Consider the following 16,331-nt stretch of genomic DNA (forward strand, 5'->3'; position numbering starts at 1 on the left):
TTTCTCACATTAAAAAAAAAGTAAAACAGCATTTAAAAGTTTTTAAGAAACATGCAGCATAATCCTATTCCTGTAAATCCTGCTTCCTGTGTCAAAGTTTCACCGCATCACTGGTCACGGAGCTCACCATCACTGAATTCACAGGGAGTTTAAAAATAAGCCTCAGAATTTCCCAGACAGGAACAGGCCCCTCTGCCCAAGTGGTCCACTTTGGTGTTTAGGTTACAGATGAGAGGGCGGCAGGGTGGCGCAGTGGTTTAGCACTGTTGCCTCACGGTGCCGAGGTTCAACCCCGGCCCCGGGTCACTGTCCATGTGGAGTTTGCACATTCTCCCCGTGTCCGCGTGGGTCTCACCCCCACAACCCAAAGATGCGCAGGGTAGATGGATAGGCCACGCTAAATTGCCCCTTAATTGGAAATTGTTTATTAAAAGTTACACAGGAGCCTCCTCCCACTACTCTTCATCTTGTCCTATACCGTGACCTTCTGTTCCTTTCTCTATTTTGCGTTTTATCTACCTTCCCCCTTAAAAAAGAAGCCTTCTGACTGGTGAACGTGGCTGACTTTAAACAGGATCCGGATGTCAAAGCTTTCTGATCGGAGCCTGACCCTATTTTAGCGATGAATTGCAATGAGGGCCTTCACAAAGAGTAATTAATGAGTTCAAGCAGAGACTGATTATGTTTATGAACAGACGCATAACTTTTGTTTGATGAACAGACGCATAACTTTTGTTTGATGTGGGAGCTATGTCCCAAAAGTCCTTCAAACTAGGAAATATCAGCACCCTGCCTTCTAAGCAACTGCAGTGGGCGCTGCTGTGCCCAACTGCACAACGGTTCACGTGAACCAACCTCACTCACAATGAATGGCTTCCTCTGCATTCTATTCGAACCAACTGCAGGGAAGCAGATTAGAGCCACATTCAGGTACAAAAATGGACAAAAGCACAATTTTCGGCAGCTGTTTTTTTGAATCATGGTGCAAACATGCCAATGGAGTCCCCCAAGAATAAGACACTACCGTTTGGGAAATTAGCTGTTGAAATTCAGATTCTTAATCTGAAAAATACAAGAGAATCTGAGCCCATTAAATTACAACCCCCCCCCCCCCCCCAGCCTACTTTGCCTATGCTGCTTAAGAAAGCTGCATCTGAGGGGACAACCCTTCCCTTCTGTAAATGGAAATAAAAACACAATAATAAAGGGTTGGCGTTGGCAGATGAAACAACAATGCGCAAGCACTCTTCAGATGAAATTTCAGGACTCTTTCAAGTCTTAAGTAAAGTCAAGAGAAAAGCCTGTCCATGATTCTGGTGGGTTACGCTTCTCTTGGAGCTTCTTCGGAAGCTTTTCATGTCCATGTATACGATGCCATCCCATCCAATCCTGTGGGATGGGCAGATCAAGAACAGAGTCCCAGAGAGGTTGGGGATGCATGTTAATGTGTCTGAGATGAAGCGCGCACCAAGCAATGTTTCCACAGGATGATCTAAATACCCCTTAGCATTTCTCCGTTTACCCTGCAAGGAAAATAAAGAACATCTTTTAATGCATCATCCAGCAAAGGAGAATTCTAGCACACACTGCTCTATGACGTTTGAACCGCCAAGCATTTCCACAAAGATTTGCTTCGTAAACATAAAGGAAGAGAATTATGCACTCATGTGAGTCACTTTGATCGGTAGGAGGCAAGGTCTTATTTATTTTTTATTTTAAAGTTATATTCAATAAGTGAATGAAATAGCACGGAAAGACTTGTGATCATTTCTAATTAATCCCATTTCCCTGCTCTTTTTGCATTGCTCTCGTTGGGAATCTACCCAATCTCTAACGGATCAGCTTTCAGATTATAACAACACAAATATGTTTAAAAAAAAATAAATTTCAAGTATCCAATTTTTTTTTCCAATTAAGGGACAATTTAGTGTGACCAATCCACCTAACCTGCACATATTGGGTTGTGGGGGCGAAACCCACGCAGACACGGGGAGAATGTGCAAACTCCACACGGACACTGGCCCAGAGCCGGGATCGAACCCGGGTCCTCTGCGCCGCAGGCAGCAGTGCTAGCCACTGCGCCACCGTGCTGCCCCCAACACAAATATGTAACAAATAATAGTGACACCACAAGTCCCAGTCAGAACGGAAATGGTTGGGTTATTACTTCATCTATCACACCTCTGTAAATAACCAGGATTGATTTCCCGTACTTTATCAGCATTAACGAATAAAAGAATAAAGAAAAGTACAGCACAGGAACACGCCCTTTGGTCCTCCAAGCCTGCACCAACCATGCTGCCCGTCGAACCTAAAACCTTCTCCACTTCCGGAGTCAATATCCCTCCATTCCTATCTTATTCATTTGTCAAGACGCCCCTTAAACATCACAATTGTACCTACTTCCACCATCTCACCCGGCAGCAAGTTCCAGGTACTCACATTATGCATCTATCCTCGACTCAATGCATTTTTCTGCTTATTGGAGGGAAAATGCTATTGGAGACTATTTAAATAGACTTGGTCTTCTGTGACATGGACTGTTTGTTATAAGTTGGCTTCAACTCATCTCTAGCTCATTGTCTAACTCAGAGATGTCATTGGGAAAGACCTCTTCATTGTAACAGGTAACATAGTCGGTTCATCAATGGGCCAGTGGCTCAATGTGGTTGTGATAATGAAGAATTAGCCGATTGGGCAATAAGGAGTATATTCACTTTCTGGTTGGTGCAGAGAGCTGGAATTGTGACCTTGTGAAAGTTAACACTTTCAGAAGGAATGTGGGGAGTGGAGGAAAAACCAGGATAGATTTCAGAGATATTTGTCAATCTGTAGAAGTGGACTATCTATATATCCAGTCAGATTTTGAGAGAACTCTCTACCCACCTTAAACGACTTGAATAAAAATGGTCTATTAGTTAGAAACAAAGGAAGCAATATTTTAAGCTAGTAAGGTTATAAGCTAACAGTTAATCATTTCGGATGTTATTGCTGTGTCAATCCCAGAAATCTAAAATTATTCAAATACCCAAACACAGAACACAGGCCATTCGGCCCATTGCGTCTTTGCTGACTTTTTGAAAGAGCAATCTAATAATAATCTTTAATAGTGTCACAAGTAAGCTTACATTAACACTATAATGAAGTTACTGTGAAAATCCCCCAACCGTCACATTCGGGCACACTGAGGGAGAATTCAGAATATCTAATTCACCGAACAAGCACGTCTTTCAGAACTTGTGGGAGGAAACCGGAGTACTCGGAGGAAACCCACGCAGACACGGGGAGAACGTGCAGACTCAGCACGGACAGTGACCCAAGCCGTGAATTGAACCCAGGTCCCTGGCGTTGTGAGCAAAAGTGCTAACCACTGTGCTACCGTGCCGCCTGCGCTGATTAATAGAACATAGAACACTACAGCGCAGTACGGGCCCTTCGGCCCTCGATGTTGCGCTACCCGTGAAACCATCTGAAGCCTATCTGACCTACACTATTCCATTTCCATCCATATGTCTATCCAGTGACCACTTAAATGCCCTTAAAGTTGGCGAGTCTACTACTGTTGCAGGCAGGGCGTTCCACACCCCTACTACTCTCTGAGTAAAGAAACTGCCTCTGACATCTGTCCTATATCTCTCACCCCTCAATTTAAAGCTATGTCCCCTCATGTTGGTCATCACCATCCGAGGAAAAAGACTCTCACTGTCCACCCTATCTAACCCTCTGACTATCTTATATGTCTCTATTAAGTCACCTCTCAGCCTTCTCCTCTCTAACGAAAACAACCTCAATTCCCTGAGCCTTTCCTCGTAAGACCTTCCCTCCATACCAGGCAACATCCTAGTAAATCTCCTCTGAACCCTTTCCAAAGCTTCCACATCCTTCCTATAATGTGGTGACCAGAACTGCACGCAGTACTCCAGGTGTGGCCGCACCAGAGTTACGTACAGCTGCAGCATGACCCTGTGGTTCCGAAACTCAATCCCCCTGCTTATAACGGCTAGCACACCATATGCCTTCTTAACAGCCCTATTAACCTGGGTGGCAACTTTCAAGGATTTATGTACCTGGATGCCGAGATCTCTCTGTTCATCTACACTACCAAGAATCTTGCCATTAGCCCAGTACTCTGCATTCCTGTTACTCCTTCCACTCCTCACACTTTTCCGCATTAAACTCCATCTGCCACCTCTCAGCCCAGCTCTGCAGCTTATCTATGTCCCTCTGTATCCTATAACATCCTTCAGCACTATCCACAACTCCACCGACCTTCGTGTCATCTGCAAATTTACTAACCCATCCTTCTGCACCCTCTTCCAGGTCATTTATAAAAATGACAAACAGCAGTGGCCCCAAAACAGATCCTTGCGGTACACCACTAGTAACTGAACTCCAGGATGAACATTTGCCATCAACCACCACCCTCTGTCTTCTTTCAGCTAGCCAATTACTGATCCAAACCGCTAAATCACCTTCAATTCCATACTTCCTTATTTTCTGCAATAGCCTACCGTGGGGAACCTTATCAAACGCCTTACTGAAATCCATATACACCACATCAACAGCTTTACCCTGATCCACCTGTTTGATCACCTTCTCAAAAAACTCAATAAGGTTTGTGAGACATGACCTACCCTTCACAAAACCGTGTTGAGTATCGCTAATCAACTTGTTCTTTTCAAGATGATTATAAACCCTATCTCTTATAACCTTTTCCAACATTTTACCCACAACCGAAGTAAGGGTCACAGGTCTATAATTACCAGGGTTGTCTCTACTCCCCTTCTTGAACAAGGGGACAACATTTGCTATCCTCCAGTCTTCCGGCACTATTCCTGTCGACAAAGACGACATAAAGATCAAGGACAAAGGCTCTGCAATCTCCTCCCTGGCTTCCCAGAGAATCCTAGGATAAATCCCATCTGGCCCAGGGGACTTATCTATTTTGACATTTTCTAAAGTTGCTAACACCTCCTCCTTTTGAACCTCAATTCCATCTAGCCTGGTCGACTGAACCTGAGTGTTCTCCTCGACAACAGTGTCTTTCTGCAGTGTAAACACTGACGAAAAATATCCATTTAATGCTTCCCCTATCTCCTCTGATTCCACACACAACTTTCCACTACTATCCTTGATTGGCCCTAATCTTACTCGAGTCATTCTTTTGTTCCTGATATACCTATAGAAAGCCTTAGGGTTTTCCTTGATCCTATCCGCCAACGACTTTTCGTGTCCTCTCCTCGCTCTTCTTAACTCTCCCTTTAGGTCCTTCCTGGCTAACTTGTAACTCTCAAGTGCCCTAACTGAGCCTTCATGTCTCATCCTAACATAAGCCTTCTTCTTCCTCTTGACAAGTGCTTCAACTTCCTTAGTAAACCACGGCTCCCTTGCTCGACAACTTCCTCCCTGCCTGACAGGTACATACTTATCAAGGACATGCAGTAGCTGTTCCTTGAAAAAGCTCCACATTTCGATTGTACCCATCCCCTGCAGTTTCCTTCCCCATCCTATACCTCCTAAATCTTGCCGAATAGCATCATAATTGCCTTTCCCCCAGCTATAATTCTTGCCTTGCGGTATATACCTATCCCTGCCCATTGCTAAAGTAAACATAACCGAGTTGTGATCACTATCACCAAAGTGCTCACCTACATCTAAATCTAACACCTGGCCGGGTTCATTACCCAGTACCAAATCCAATGTGGCCTCGCCCCTTGTTGGTCTGTCTACATACTGTGTCAGAAAACCCTCCTGCACACACTGCACAAAAACTGACCCATCTATAGTACTCGAACTATAGTATTTCCAGTCAATATTTGGAAAGTTAAAGTCCCCCATAACAACTACCCTGTTACTCTCGCTCCTGTCAAGAATCATCTTTGCAATCCTTTCCTCGACATCTCTGGGACTATTCGGAGGTCTATAGACAACTCCCAACAGGGTGACCTCTCCTCTACTGTTCCTAACCTCGGCCCATACTGCCTCAGTAGACGAGTCCTCAAGCGTCCTTTCTACCGCCGTAATACTTTCCTTGATTAACAATGCCACACCCCCCCCTCTTTTACCATCTTCTCTGTTCTTACAGAAACATCTAAATCCTGGAACCTGCAACAACCATTCCTGTCCCTGCTCTACCCATGTCTCCGAAATCGCCACAACATCGAGATCCCAGGTACCAACCCATGCTGCAAGCTCACCCACCTTATTCCGGATGCTCCTGGCGTTGAAGTAGACACACTTCAAACCAGCGTCCTGCTTGCCGGTGCCCTCTTTCGAACTTTTAACCCTATCCCTGACCTCACTACTCTCAACATCCTGTACACTGGGACTACAATTTAGGTTCCCATCCCCCTGCTGAATTAGTTTAAACCCCCCCGAAGAGCACTAGCAAATCTCCCCCCCAGGATATTGGTACCCCTCTGGTTCAGGTGAAGACCATCCTGTTTGTAGAGGTCCTTCCTACCCCAGAATGAGCCCCAATTATCCAGGAAACCAAAACCCTCCCTCCTGCACCATCCCTGTAGCCACGTGTTCAACTCCTCTCTCTCCTTATTTCTCCCCTTCTTTCTCCCAGTAACATTGCAAATCATTGCCCTTCAAGTATTTACCCAATTTCCTTTTGAAGGTTACTATTGAATCTGCTTTCACCACCTTTCCCCTCTACTCCCCTATACTGGGCCATCTGTCTCTTATTCTTCAGGTTGCTATTTTGCAATCTCTTTTTTGTGAGGGCCACGAAGAATCCAGCACGCGTTTTCAGGATACAAAGAAATAACATTTATTTACAAATTAACATGGCGGCGGCGGCGGCGGCAGCGGCGGCAGTGGCGGCGGCAGCAGCAGCAGCGGCAGCGGCGGCAGCAGCGGCAGCGGCAGCGGCAGCGGCGGCAGCAGCAGCGGCAGCAGCAGCGGCAGCGGCAGCAGCAGCGGCGGCGGCGGCGGCAGCGGCAGCAGCAGCGGCAGCGGCGGCGGCGGCGGCGGCGGCGGCGGCAGCGGCAACTTCCCTTGCTGCCAAACTCCTCTCTGTCTGGTTCCAAACTGGCCAGCTCTATTTATGCAGGGAGTCTGCTCATGATTTCTCTGCCCCCCCTCATTGGGGAAGCTCATACTCCCACAGGATTGTGGGATTGTCATTAGTCCCCAGCCAATAGTAAGCAGGCAGGTTATAACACTCTCCCAGCTATGGTTTAGTATTCAACACATTTTGCCTCTCTTTAACCTGGGTGAAGAGTCAAATAGACAAAGTTAACTCTGTTTTCTCTCCCTTCAAATGCTGCCAGCCCTGCTGAGATATTCCACCATTCGCTATTCTTGTTGACGAATGTCAAACCGATCAGGGAAAATCAATAAATTATTAAACAGTAAAAATAAAAACTCAATCGTTCTTGTTGAAAGCTGGCTGTTCACATTGACCGCAAGTCACTCTCGGTACTATGGGCAGAGAAAATAACATCGCAAACCCCCACCCACCCCCAGGGGGGCAGCCATCGGGTGTCAGGTTGGGCAATAAACCTTTGGATATTTTATTCAAGCCACGTGATCTATTGATCTGAAATTCTGGAGGTTTGCTCACCCCTAGAGAGAGTGTGAAGGAAGCCTTTGTTTAGAGTCCTGTGGTGAAAGAAGCGTTGATTGTTTCAGTGTGAATGCATGAAGTATGAGACATACTGGTCAGGCTGTACGTGACGTAGGCTACTGCAGATCCTAAAGTTAGTCCCGACATGTAGGATACAGTCATGGTGTTACCTGTAAAGAAAGAGACAGTGAAAGTTCTCAAGCAGAATATTATAGCACTTGAGGTCATCCACAATTCAGCTGCCCTGATATTAACTCGCAAGTCTTGTTTACTAATTATCCCATGTGGTTTGTTGACCGCCATTGGCTCCTGGTCCAGTGTCTTGATTTTGAAATTCTCAGTCTCATTTTCAAATCCCTCTATGGCCTCAATCCTTCAGTAACCCTCCACATTGTCTACGCTCCTCCAATTCTGGCCTCTTGCGCATTCCTAATTTTAATCGGCTGTGGCGGCTGTGCCTCCTGGGCCCTGAGCTCTGGAGTTCCCTCTGTAAGCCTCTCCGACCCTCGACCTCTTCCTCCCCCTTTAAGGCAGTTCTTAAAACCTACCTGGTCACTTGTCCGAATAGCTCCTTATATGACCTAGTGCCAAATTTGATATAATAATACAACCACGAAGCACCTTGGGGTGTGTTACTAATATGTTACGATATAAATATACGCTGTCGTTATTTACATTCAGATGACCTTTTATCATGACTATCTGCGGTCTGGAGCCATTGATGTTTTTTATGGAGCAGGTTTCAAGACATCACCTCAAGATAAAATAAGAGCAAATGGCAGTGTTTTACTGATCAGAGGCCTACCCTATCGATTAGATAGGCTCCAGCTCAGGAGAACAGTATTACTGGCCCCTATTCGTGCTGATGAAATGGTGGCAATTGTTGCCTGGGACATTAATGTTCACGGTCATCACTGGAACGATCGCGTGGGATCTGACAGTTCAGACGACTGCGTCCCTGGATTTCTAGCATTATAGTGGCTCAAGATAGTCATTGAGGTGTAATCCCACAATTTTTATTGTACAATTGAACAGGAATGCAGTCGAGGCTCCTGGGTATTTGAAAACATATTTACATTCACCATTAAACGCTGGAGTGACCACAAAAATAATTAATAAATACGAACTTAAAACGCAAGTCTTGTTTTGGGTTCAGTTTTTTGAAATCTATCAAATAGTCCTGTCACGATCTTCAGGAACGAGTACAGCTTTCCGCAAATCTCTAACTAAAGCCACATTTCCACCCTGTCAGTCAGAGCTGACGCGTGTCACTCTTTCGGATTGACATCCATCACTCATTCTGCCATAACTATGTCATTCTATTATGATGCATATCATTCACAAAATAACCACAGCTTCAAATTCATATTTACAGGTATGTACTCTGTGTCACTGTGACTGGCAAACTGTCACTGTTGACATTCACAATCTTCACAGCTCTGCAATTTTGAATGGATATTTTCAGCAGATATATGGATCTGCCTGGAGATGGCTGCTAGGCCACAGGCCTAACTTTATAATCACACATTCGCTACAGTGCAGAAGGAGGCCATTCCCCCATCGGGTCTGCACCGGTCCTCCGAAAGAGCACCTCACCTTGGCCCAATCCCCCGCCCTATCCATTAGACACTAAGGGGCAATTACGCACGGCCAATCCATCTAACCTGCACATCTTTGGACAGTGGGAGGAAATCAGAGCACCCAGACGAAACCACGCAGATACGGGGAGAAAGTGCAAACTCCACACAGTCACCCAAGGGCGGTCCTTTGCGCTGTAAGGCAGCAGTGCTAACCACTGTGCCGCTGTGCCACCCACATACCCCATAGGACAGGTGGAACCTAATTCAATTACTAAAATCTGGAATTGAAAGCAAGTCTCAGTAGTCTCATGGTGACCATGAAACTATCAGCAATTGTCATAAACACCCATCTGCTTCACTAATGTCCTTCAGGGAAGGAAATATGCTGTCTGTTGATCTACCTGTGACTCCAGACTCACAGCAATGTGGTTGACCCTTAACAATCCTCTGAAATGGCCTTGCGAGCCACTCAGTTCAAGGACATTTAGGGATGGGTAACAAATTCTCACCTTGCCAGTGACACCCACATCCCATCAAAGAATTTTTAAAACTTAAGAGGTGGTAGTTATGGCCACATGGAAGGGGTGAATTATGTAATTTGCAAGTTTGTCAACATTGGCCATTTCTAGGGTCCTGATTTGACCCTTTGCCGTTCTTTGCAGCAATGATTGTTCTTTCTTCGTCTTCCCTGATTCCAGGGCAGTGTTTGGGGTGGGGGGGTATTGTTTGGAGTGGGACAAGTCGGCCGGCCGATTGAAGAGGAGGGGGGAGGGGTGGTGGGTAGGAAGCCAAGAGGGGGTGTGGTGGGTGACTGTTAAATACGTTTAGGGCCCATGGTGTTAAGGGTAAGATCCTGGCATGGATAGAGGATTGGCTGACTGGCAGAAAGCAGAGAGTGGGGATAAAGGGGCTGGTTTCGCACAGTGGGCTAAACAGCTGGCTTGTCACACAGAACAAGGCCAGCAGCGCGGGTTCAATTCCCGTATCAGCCTCCCCGAACAGGTGCCGGGATGTGGCAACTAGGGGCTTTTCACAGTAACCTCATTGAAGCCTACTTGTGACAATAAATGATATTACTGTATTATTATTAAAGAGGTCTTTTTCAGGATGGCAGCTGATGACTAGTGGTGTGCATCAGGGGTTGGTGCTGGGATCACAACTTTTCACAATATACATTAATGATCTGGAAGAAGGAACTGAAGGCACTGTTGCGAAGTTTGCAGATGATACAAAGATCTGTAGAGGGGCAGGTAGTATTGAAGAAGCAGGCGGGCTGCAGAAGGACTTGGGCAGGCTAGGAGAAGAAGTGGCAGATGGAATACAATGTGTAAGATTATGCACTTTGGAAGGAGAAATGGAGGCATAGAGGGCGCGATTCTCCCAAAACGGGAGAAATCGTAAGGCTGGCGTCAAACCCGGGCGGGTTTGATGCCAGCGCGCCCCTTCCCGACCGGGAACCGATTCTGGTCCCCGGTCGGGGCTAGCAGCCCGACGCCGTAAGCTCCGGCATCACGGGCTTAACGAATTTCGTTAAGCCCGCTTGCCGGAGTTAGCGCCGGCTGACGCGTCATATGACGTCAGCCGCGCATGCGCGGATTGGAAGACTCCAACCCGCGCATGCGCGGATGACGTCATCGTGTATTTGCGCGAAACCCGTGCATGCGCGGGCCGGGATGCCCCTCAGCCGCCCCGTGAATGGATACTGCGGGGCGGCGGAAGGAGAAATTGTGCGCGGGCATCGGGCCCGCTGGTACTGCCGTGCCAATCGGTGCCATGGTTATAAAAAGCGAGTTGTTCCCGCCGTTTTTACGAACGGCCAGACCAGGTGAGTTTGCCGTTCGTAAAAACAGCGTAAAGGGCTGGGACTTCGGCCCATCTATCAGCTGTGAATCGCTGCCGGCTGTAAAAAAACGGCGGCAGCGATTCGTGTCGGGAGTTGGGGGGTGGGGAGAATAGCGGGAGGGCGGGAAAAATGTCGGGAAGGCCCTCCCGCTATTCTCCGACCCGTCGTGGGTGGCGGAGAATCGCGCCCAGACTATTTTCTAAATGGGGAAATGCTTAGGAAATCAGACGCACAAAGGGACTTGGGAGTCCTCGTTTACGATTCTCTTAAGGTTAACGTGCAGGTTCAGTCGGCAGTTAGGAAGGCAAATGCAATGTTAGCATTCATGTCGAGAGGGCTAGAATACAAGACCAGGGATGTGCTTCTGAGGCTACACAAGGCTCTGGTCAGACCCATTTGGAGTATTGTGAGCAGTTTTAGGCCCTGTATCTAAGGAAGGATGTGCTGGCCTTGGAAAGGGTCCAGAGGAGGTCCACAAGAATGATCCCTGGAATGAAGAGCTTGTCACATGAGGAACGGTTGAGGACTCTGGGTCTGTACTCATTGGAGTTTAGAAGGATGAAGGGGGATCTTATTGAAACTTAAAGTATACTGTGAGGCCTGGGTAGAGTGGACGTGGAGAGTGTCATGAGAATGTCACTTTAAGAAGTGTTTGGCTGCTCATGTTACTGCAGTGATGTCAGAGTGTGGGTGGAGCTGAGCTCTGGCTCTGCTTTTAGAACATAGAACAGTACAGCACAGAACAGGCCCTTCGGCCCTCGATGTTGTGCCAAGCAATGATCACCCTACTCAAACCCACGTATCCACCCTATACCCGGAACCCAACAACTCCCCCCCTTAACCTTTACTTTTTAGGACACTACGGGCAATTTAGCATGGCCAATCCACCTAACCCGCACATCTTTGGACTGTGGGAGGAAACCGGAACACCCGGAGGAAACCCACGCACACACGGGGAGGACGTGCAGACTCCACACAGACAGTGACCCAGCCGGGAATCGAACCTGGGGCCCTGGAGCTGTGAAGCATTTATGCTAACCACCATGCTACCGTGCTGCCCCAACACTGTGTTTTCACTTTGAGAAAAGCTTGGGTGTGTCTGTGTTTTTTTGGTTTTGTTTATGTGTTGGAGCTGAATCCAGACAAAGCAGATGTACTGTTGTTCTCTCTGCCATGAAAAGACTACCTCTTGATCATTTGGTGAATTCAGAATATAAATGTTCTCAGTAGTGAATGTAAACCTGGTGTGCTTCTGTTAAAATGTGTTTCTTTTGTCTTCTGGATGTTGTTTGGGAATTTATTAAGGATTACTTAGTGTTGTATTCTTTGGGGGTTGTATTTGAATTAAGGGTTGCTAAGATGTTCACTGTATGTTTTAAAAAGGTTCACTTGAGTTCTTAGAAGAAACATTGTTTTGCTTTAAAAAATACTTTTCGATTCCTGCTGTACCACACCTGTAGAGTGGGCCGTGTGCTCCCCATACCACAATCTATTAAAAGTTGTGGGTAAGGGAGGGAAGCATGGTGGCGCAGTGGGTTAGCCCTGATGCCTCACGGCGCCGAGGTCCCAGGTTCGATCCCGGCTCTGGGTCATTGTCCGTGTGGAGTTTGCACATTCTCCCCTTGTTTGCATGGGTTTCGCCCCCACAACCCAAAAGACGTGAAGGCTTGGTAGATTGGACACGCTAAATTGCCTCTTAATTGGATAAAATTAATAGGGTACTCTAAATTTATATTTTAGAAAATTGTGGGTCAGGTGAACTCCATGATACACTTTGGGGTTCTCTAAACCTTGGCCCATAACAAATTGGAGGCTCGTCGGGATAAAAGTCTATCTATTGGATTGGCTTAGTGAACTTAAAGACAGTGAGGGGTGAGCATATTGTGGTTGCTTTTCAGATGTAGTATTTCAGTTTAAGTAGGGAGTGTGTTGTGGACAATGGCTCTTTCAGAGGCTCTAAAGTTTTTGGAGGTCACACACAGTACCTTACGGACAGAGACTAAACGCAGAATGTTAGATTTGGCAAAAACATTGCAGTTAACATTACCTGACAAAATGCGAAAAGGTGAGGTAATTATGGCGGTGGCTAAGTATTTAAAGTTACCTGAGATACAGTTTGACTCATTGGAAATGGCAAAAATTCAGTTACAAATTAAACAAATGGAACATGAGAAAGAATTAAAGCAGCTTGAATACGAAAGAGAGAGAGAATAAAGAAAGAGAGAGAGAAGAAAGGAGAACTGAAAGAATAGCCCCAGCTGAACAAAAAGAAAGAGAAAGGGAGATACAGATCAGGGAAAAAGATAAAGAGAGAGAGTTTGAACTTCAGAAAATGGCCATGAAACACGACAGTCAGTTAAAATTGGCGGGCATAAAGGAAAGCGTACAGTTGGATGATAGTGATGAGGATAGTGAGAAAGAGCGTCATAGTCGAAGGCTTGGTGGGGATCTATTTAAATATGTCCGAGCATTGCCGAGGTTGGACGAGGAGGTAGAAGCCTTTTTCATTTCATTTGAGAAGGTAGCTAAACAACAGAAATGACCACAGGACATGTGGGTATTACTGATTCAAACAAAGCTGGGAGGTAGAGCTAGTGAAGTGTTTGCATCACTACCGGAGGAGGTATCTGGGACGTAGGAGGAGGTGAAAAAATCCATCTTAGGTGCATATGAACTATTGCCTGAAGCTTACAGCCAAAGGTTTAGAAATTTAAGGAAAGTATTTGGTCAAACATACATGGAGTTTGAAAGGATCAACAAGAGTAATTTTGATAGGTGGATAAGGGCTTTGAAAATAGACCAAACGTAAGAAGCTCTCAGAGAAATTATACTTTTGGAGCAGTTTAAAAATTCAATTCGTGATGTAGTGAGAACTCATGTGGAAGAGCAGAGGATGAAAACTGCGAGATTAACAGCAGAAATGGCAGATGATTATGAATTAGTTCATAAATCAAAGCTTGGCTTCCTACATCAGTTGCAGCCTGTGAGGGATAGAGATTGGGGACATGAGAAATACTCAAGTGGTAAAGGCAAGGGTGATCTGATCGGAGATAATAAGGAGAGTGTACCTCAGATTAAAAAAGAAATCCAGGAGGTTGGAAAAGAAATGAAAAGTTTCAAATGTTTTCACTGTAATAAACTAGGCCATGTAAATCAGTGTTGGTGGTTGAAGAAAAGCACTGGGAAAGCTGATGTGGTAAAACAGAATAAGACAGTGGGGTTTGTTAAAGTGGTAAAGGAAAGCCCAAGTGAAGCGAAGGAAGTACAAAAGATTATACAATCTGATCAAGAGGTGATTGATAAGGAGGTGCCAGATATCTTTGAAGAATTTACTTGTGTGGGTAAAGTTTACTCATGTGTATCATGTGAATTTTAAGAGATACGGGAGCTTGTCAATCTTTAATGGGAAGAGATGAGGATTTATGTAGCTTGGGAAGAATGTTGCCAGCAAAGGTGGTAATATATGGAATTCGGGGTGAGAGGATTAGTGTTCCATTATACAAGGTAAGATTGGAAAGTCCAGTGAAGAGTGGTGAAGTGGTAGTCGGAGGAATAGAGAAACTATCTCGTCCAGGAATACAGTTTATCTTGGGTAATGATATAGCTGGATCGCAGGTGGGAGTGGTGCCTACTGTGGTGGATAAGCCAGTGGAAAATCAGGCAACTGAAGTGTTGAAGGACAAATATCCTGGGATTTTTCCAGATTGTGCAGTAACAAGGTCGCAAAGTCACAGGTTAAGACAAGAGGAGAAATCAAAGAGTGAAGATAAAGTTGAAGTGCAATTATCAGAAACGATTTTTGATCAGATGTTTGAAAAAGAACAAGAACAGGTGAAGGATGAGGCAGATGTTTTTAGTTCAGGAAAATTGGCGGAGTTACAACAGAAAGATGTAGAAATAAAACGGATGTATCAGAAAGCATACACGGAAGAGGAATCTGAGTGTATACCAGAGTGTTATTACCGTAAAATTGATGTCTTGAAGAGAAAATGGAGATCTTTACATATGCAGGCGGAAGAAAAGTGGGCAGAAGTTCATCAAGTAGTATTGCCGATAGGGTATAGGAAGGGGGTGTTGCGAGTTGCACATGAGGTACCAGTGGGACGTCATTTGGGAATAAGGAAAACTAAAGCGAAAATCCAAAAACATTTTTATTGGACTGTACTACACAAAGATGTAGTTAAATTTTGTCAATTATGTCACACATGTCAAGTAATAGGGAAACCTCTAGCAGTGATAAAACCAGCACCGTTAATACCCATTCTAGCATTTGAGGACCCTTTTACAAGGGTCCTAATTGATTGTGTAAGACCGCTTCTTAAAACGAAAAGTGGGAATCAATATCTTTTGACTATAATGGATGTGTCTACTCAGTTTCCAGAGACCATTCCAGTACGTAATGTTACAGCTAAAAAGATTGTGGAGAAGTTACTTAAATTATTTACTAGATATGGACTACCCACAGAAATACAATTGGATCAAGGATCAAATTTTACCTCAAGGTCATTCAAAGAAGTTATGGATAGCGTAAGAATAAAACAATTAAAATCGACTGCGTACCATCCAGAATCGCAGGGAGGGTTAGAAAGGTGGCATCAGACATTAAAGACAATGTTGAGGGCTTATTGTCAAGATTATCCAGAGGATTGGGATAAAGGAATTCCATTCGTACTGTTTGCAATTTGGGATGCATCTAATGAGTCAACCAAATTGAGTCCTTTTGAACTAATTTCTGGTCATGAGGTAAGAGGACCACTTAAATTGACTTCTTTGTGGTGGGGAAGGCTTTGCTGGCTGGGGTTAAGGGGTCAGCATACTCGGCAATGGCAGTGTCAGATCATGCTCCGCATTAGGTGGATATGGTACTGGAGAAGGGGGTCGCGCAGAGGTCGGGGTGGAAACTGGATGTGGGGTTTTTGGGGAACCAAGTGTTCTGTGAGAAAATTGAAAAGGTTATTAAGGAATATGTAGGTTTCAACATATGAAGTGGCGTGTCGAAGGCAGTTGTCTAGGAGGCTCTAAAGGCGGTGGAGAGGGGTGAGGTAATTTCATTTAAAGCCAGGGTGGACAAAGAGGAGAGGTTGGAGTGGCAGAGGGTAATAGATGAGATGCTGGAGGTAGATAGGAGTTATGCAGAAGATGGGGACCTAGCAAAGCTGGAAAAGAGGATGGAAATCCAGGCGAGCTTCGACTGACTGTCTACCAGGAAGGCGATGTGCCAACTGAGACGAGCAAGGGGTGCAGTTTATGAGCATGGACACAAGGCAGGGCGTATGTTAGCAGGTCAGCTCCGGAGGGAAACAGCGGCAAGGGAAGTTCTTCAGGTAAGGGA

The 16,331-nt window shown here is 45.5% G+C and overlaps 1 protein-coding gene across 6 annotated transcripts in view; it reads right to left on the reverse strand.

Moving 5' to 3' along the window:
* Positions 1 to 729: 729 nt before the first annotated feature.
* Positions 730 to 16,331, reverse strand: part of LOC119978712 (equilibrative nucleoside transporter 4-like) — a 230,429-nt gene continuing 214,827 nt past the window's right edge. For 5 of the 6 annotated variants that reach the window (XM_038820540.1, XM_038820541.1, XM_038820538.1 and 2 more), the window contains exons 11-12: positions 7,574 to 7,746; positions 730 to 1,523 (exon numbers count right to left, since the gene is read on the reverse strand). In XM_038820540.1, the coding sequence (XP_038676468.1) occupies positions 7,604 to 7,746 (143 nt within the window). In that variant the 3' untranslated portion in view covers positions 730 to 1,523; positions 7,574 to 7,603. The remainder of the gene's footprint in view (positions 1,524 to 7,573; positions 7,747 to 16,331) is intronic. The other variant, XM_038820543.1, reaches the window with a different exon arrangement.

The sequence above is a fragment of the Scyliorhinus canicula genome, chromosome 15 (assembly GCF_902713615.1).
Source record: "Scyliorhinus canicula chromosome 15, sScyCan1.1, whole genome shotgun sequence".
Taxonomy (NCBI): Eukaryota; Metazoa; Chordata; class Chondrichthyes; order Carcharhiniformes; family Scyliorhinidae; genus Scyliorhinus; species Scyliorhinus canicula.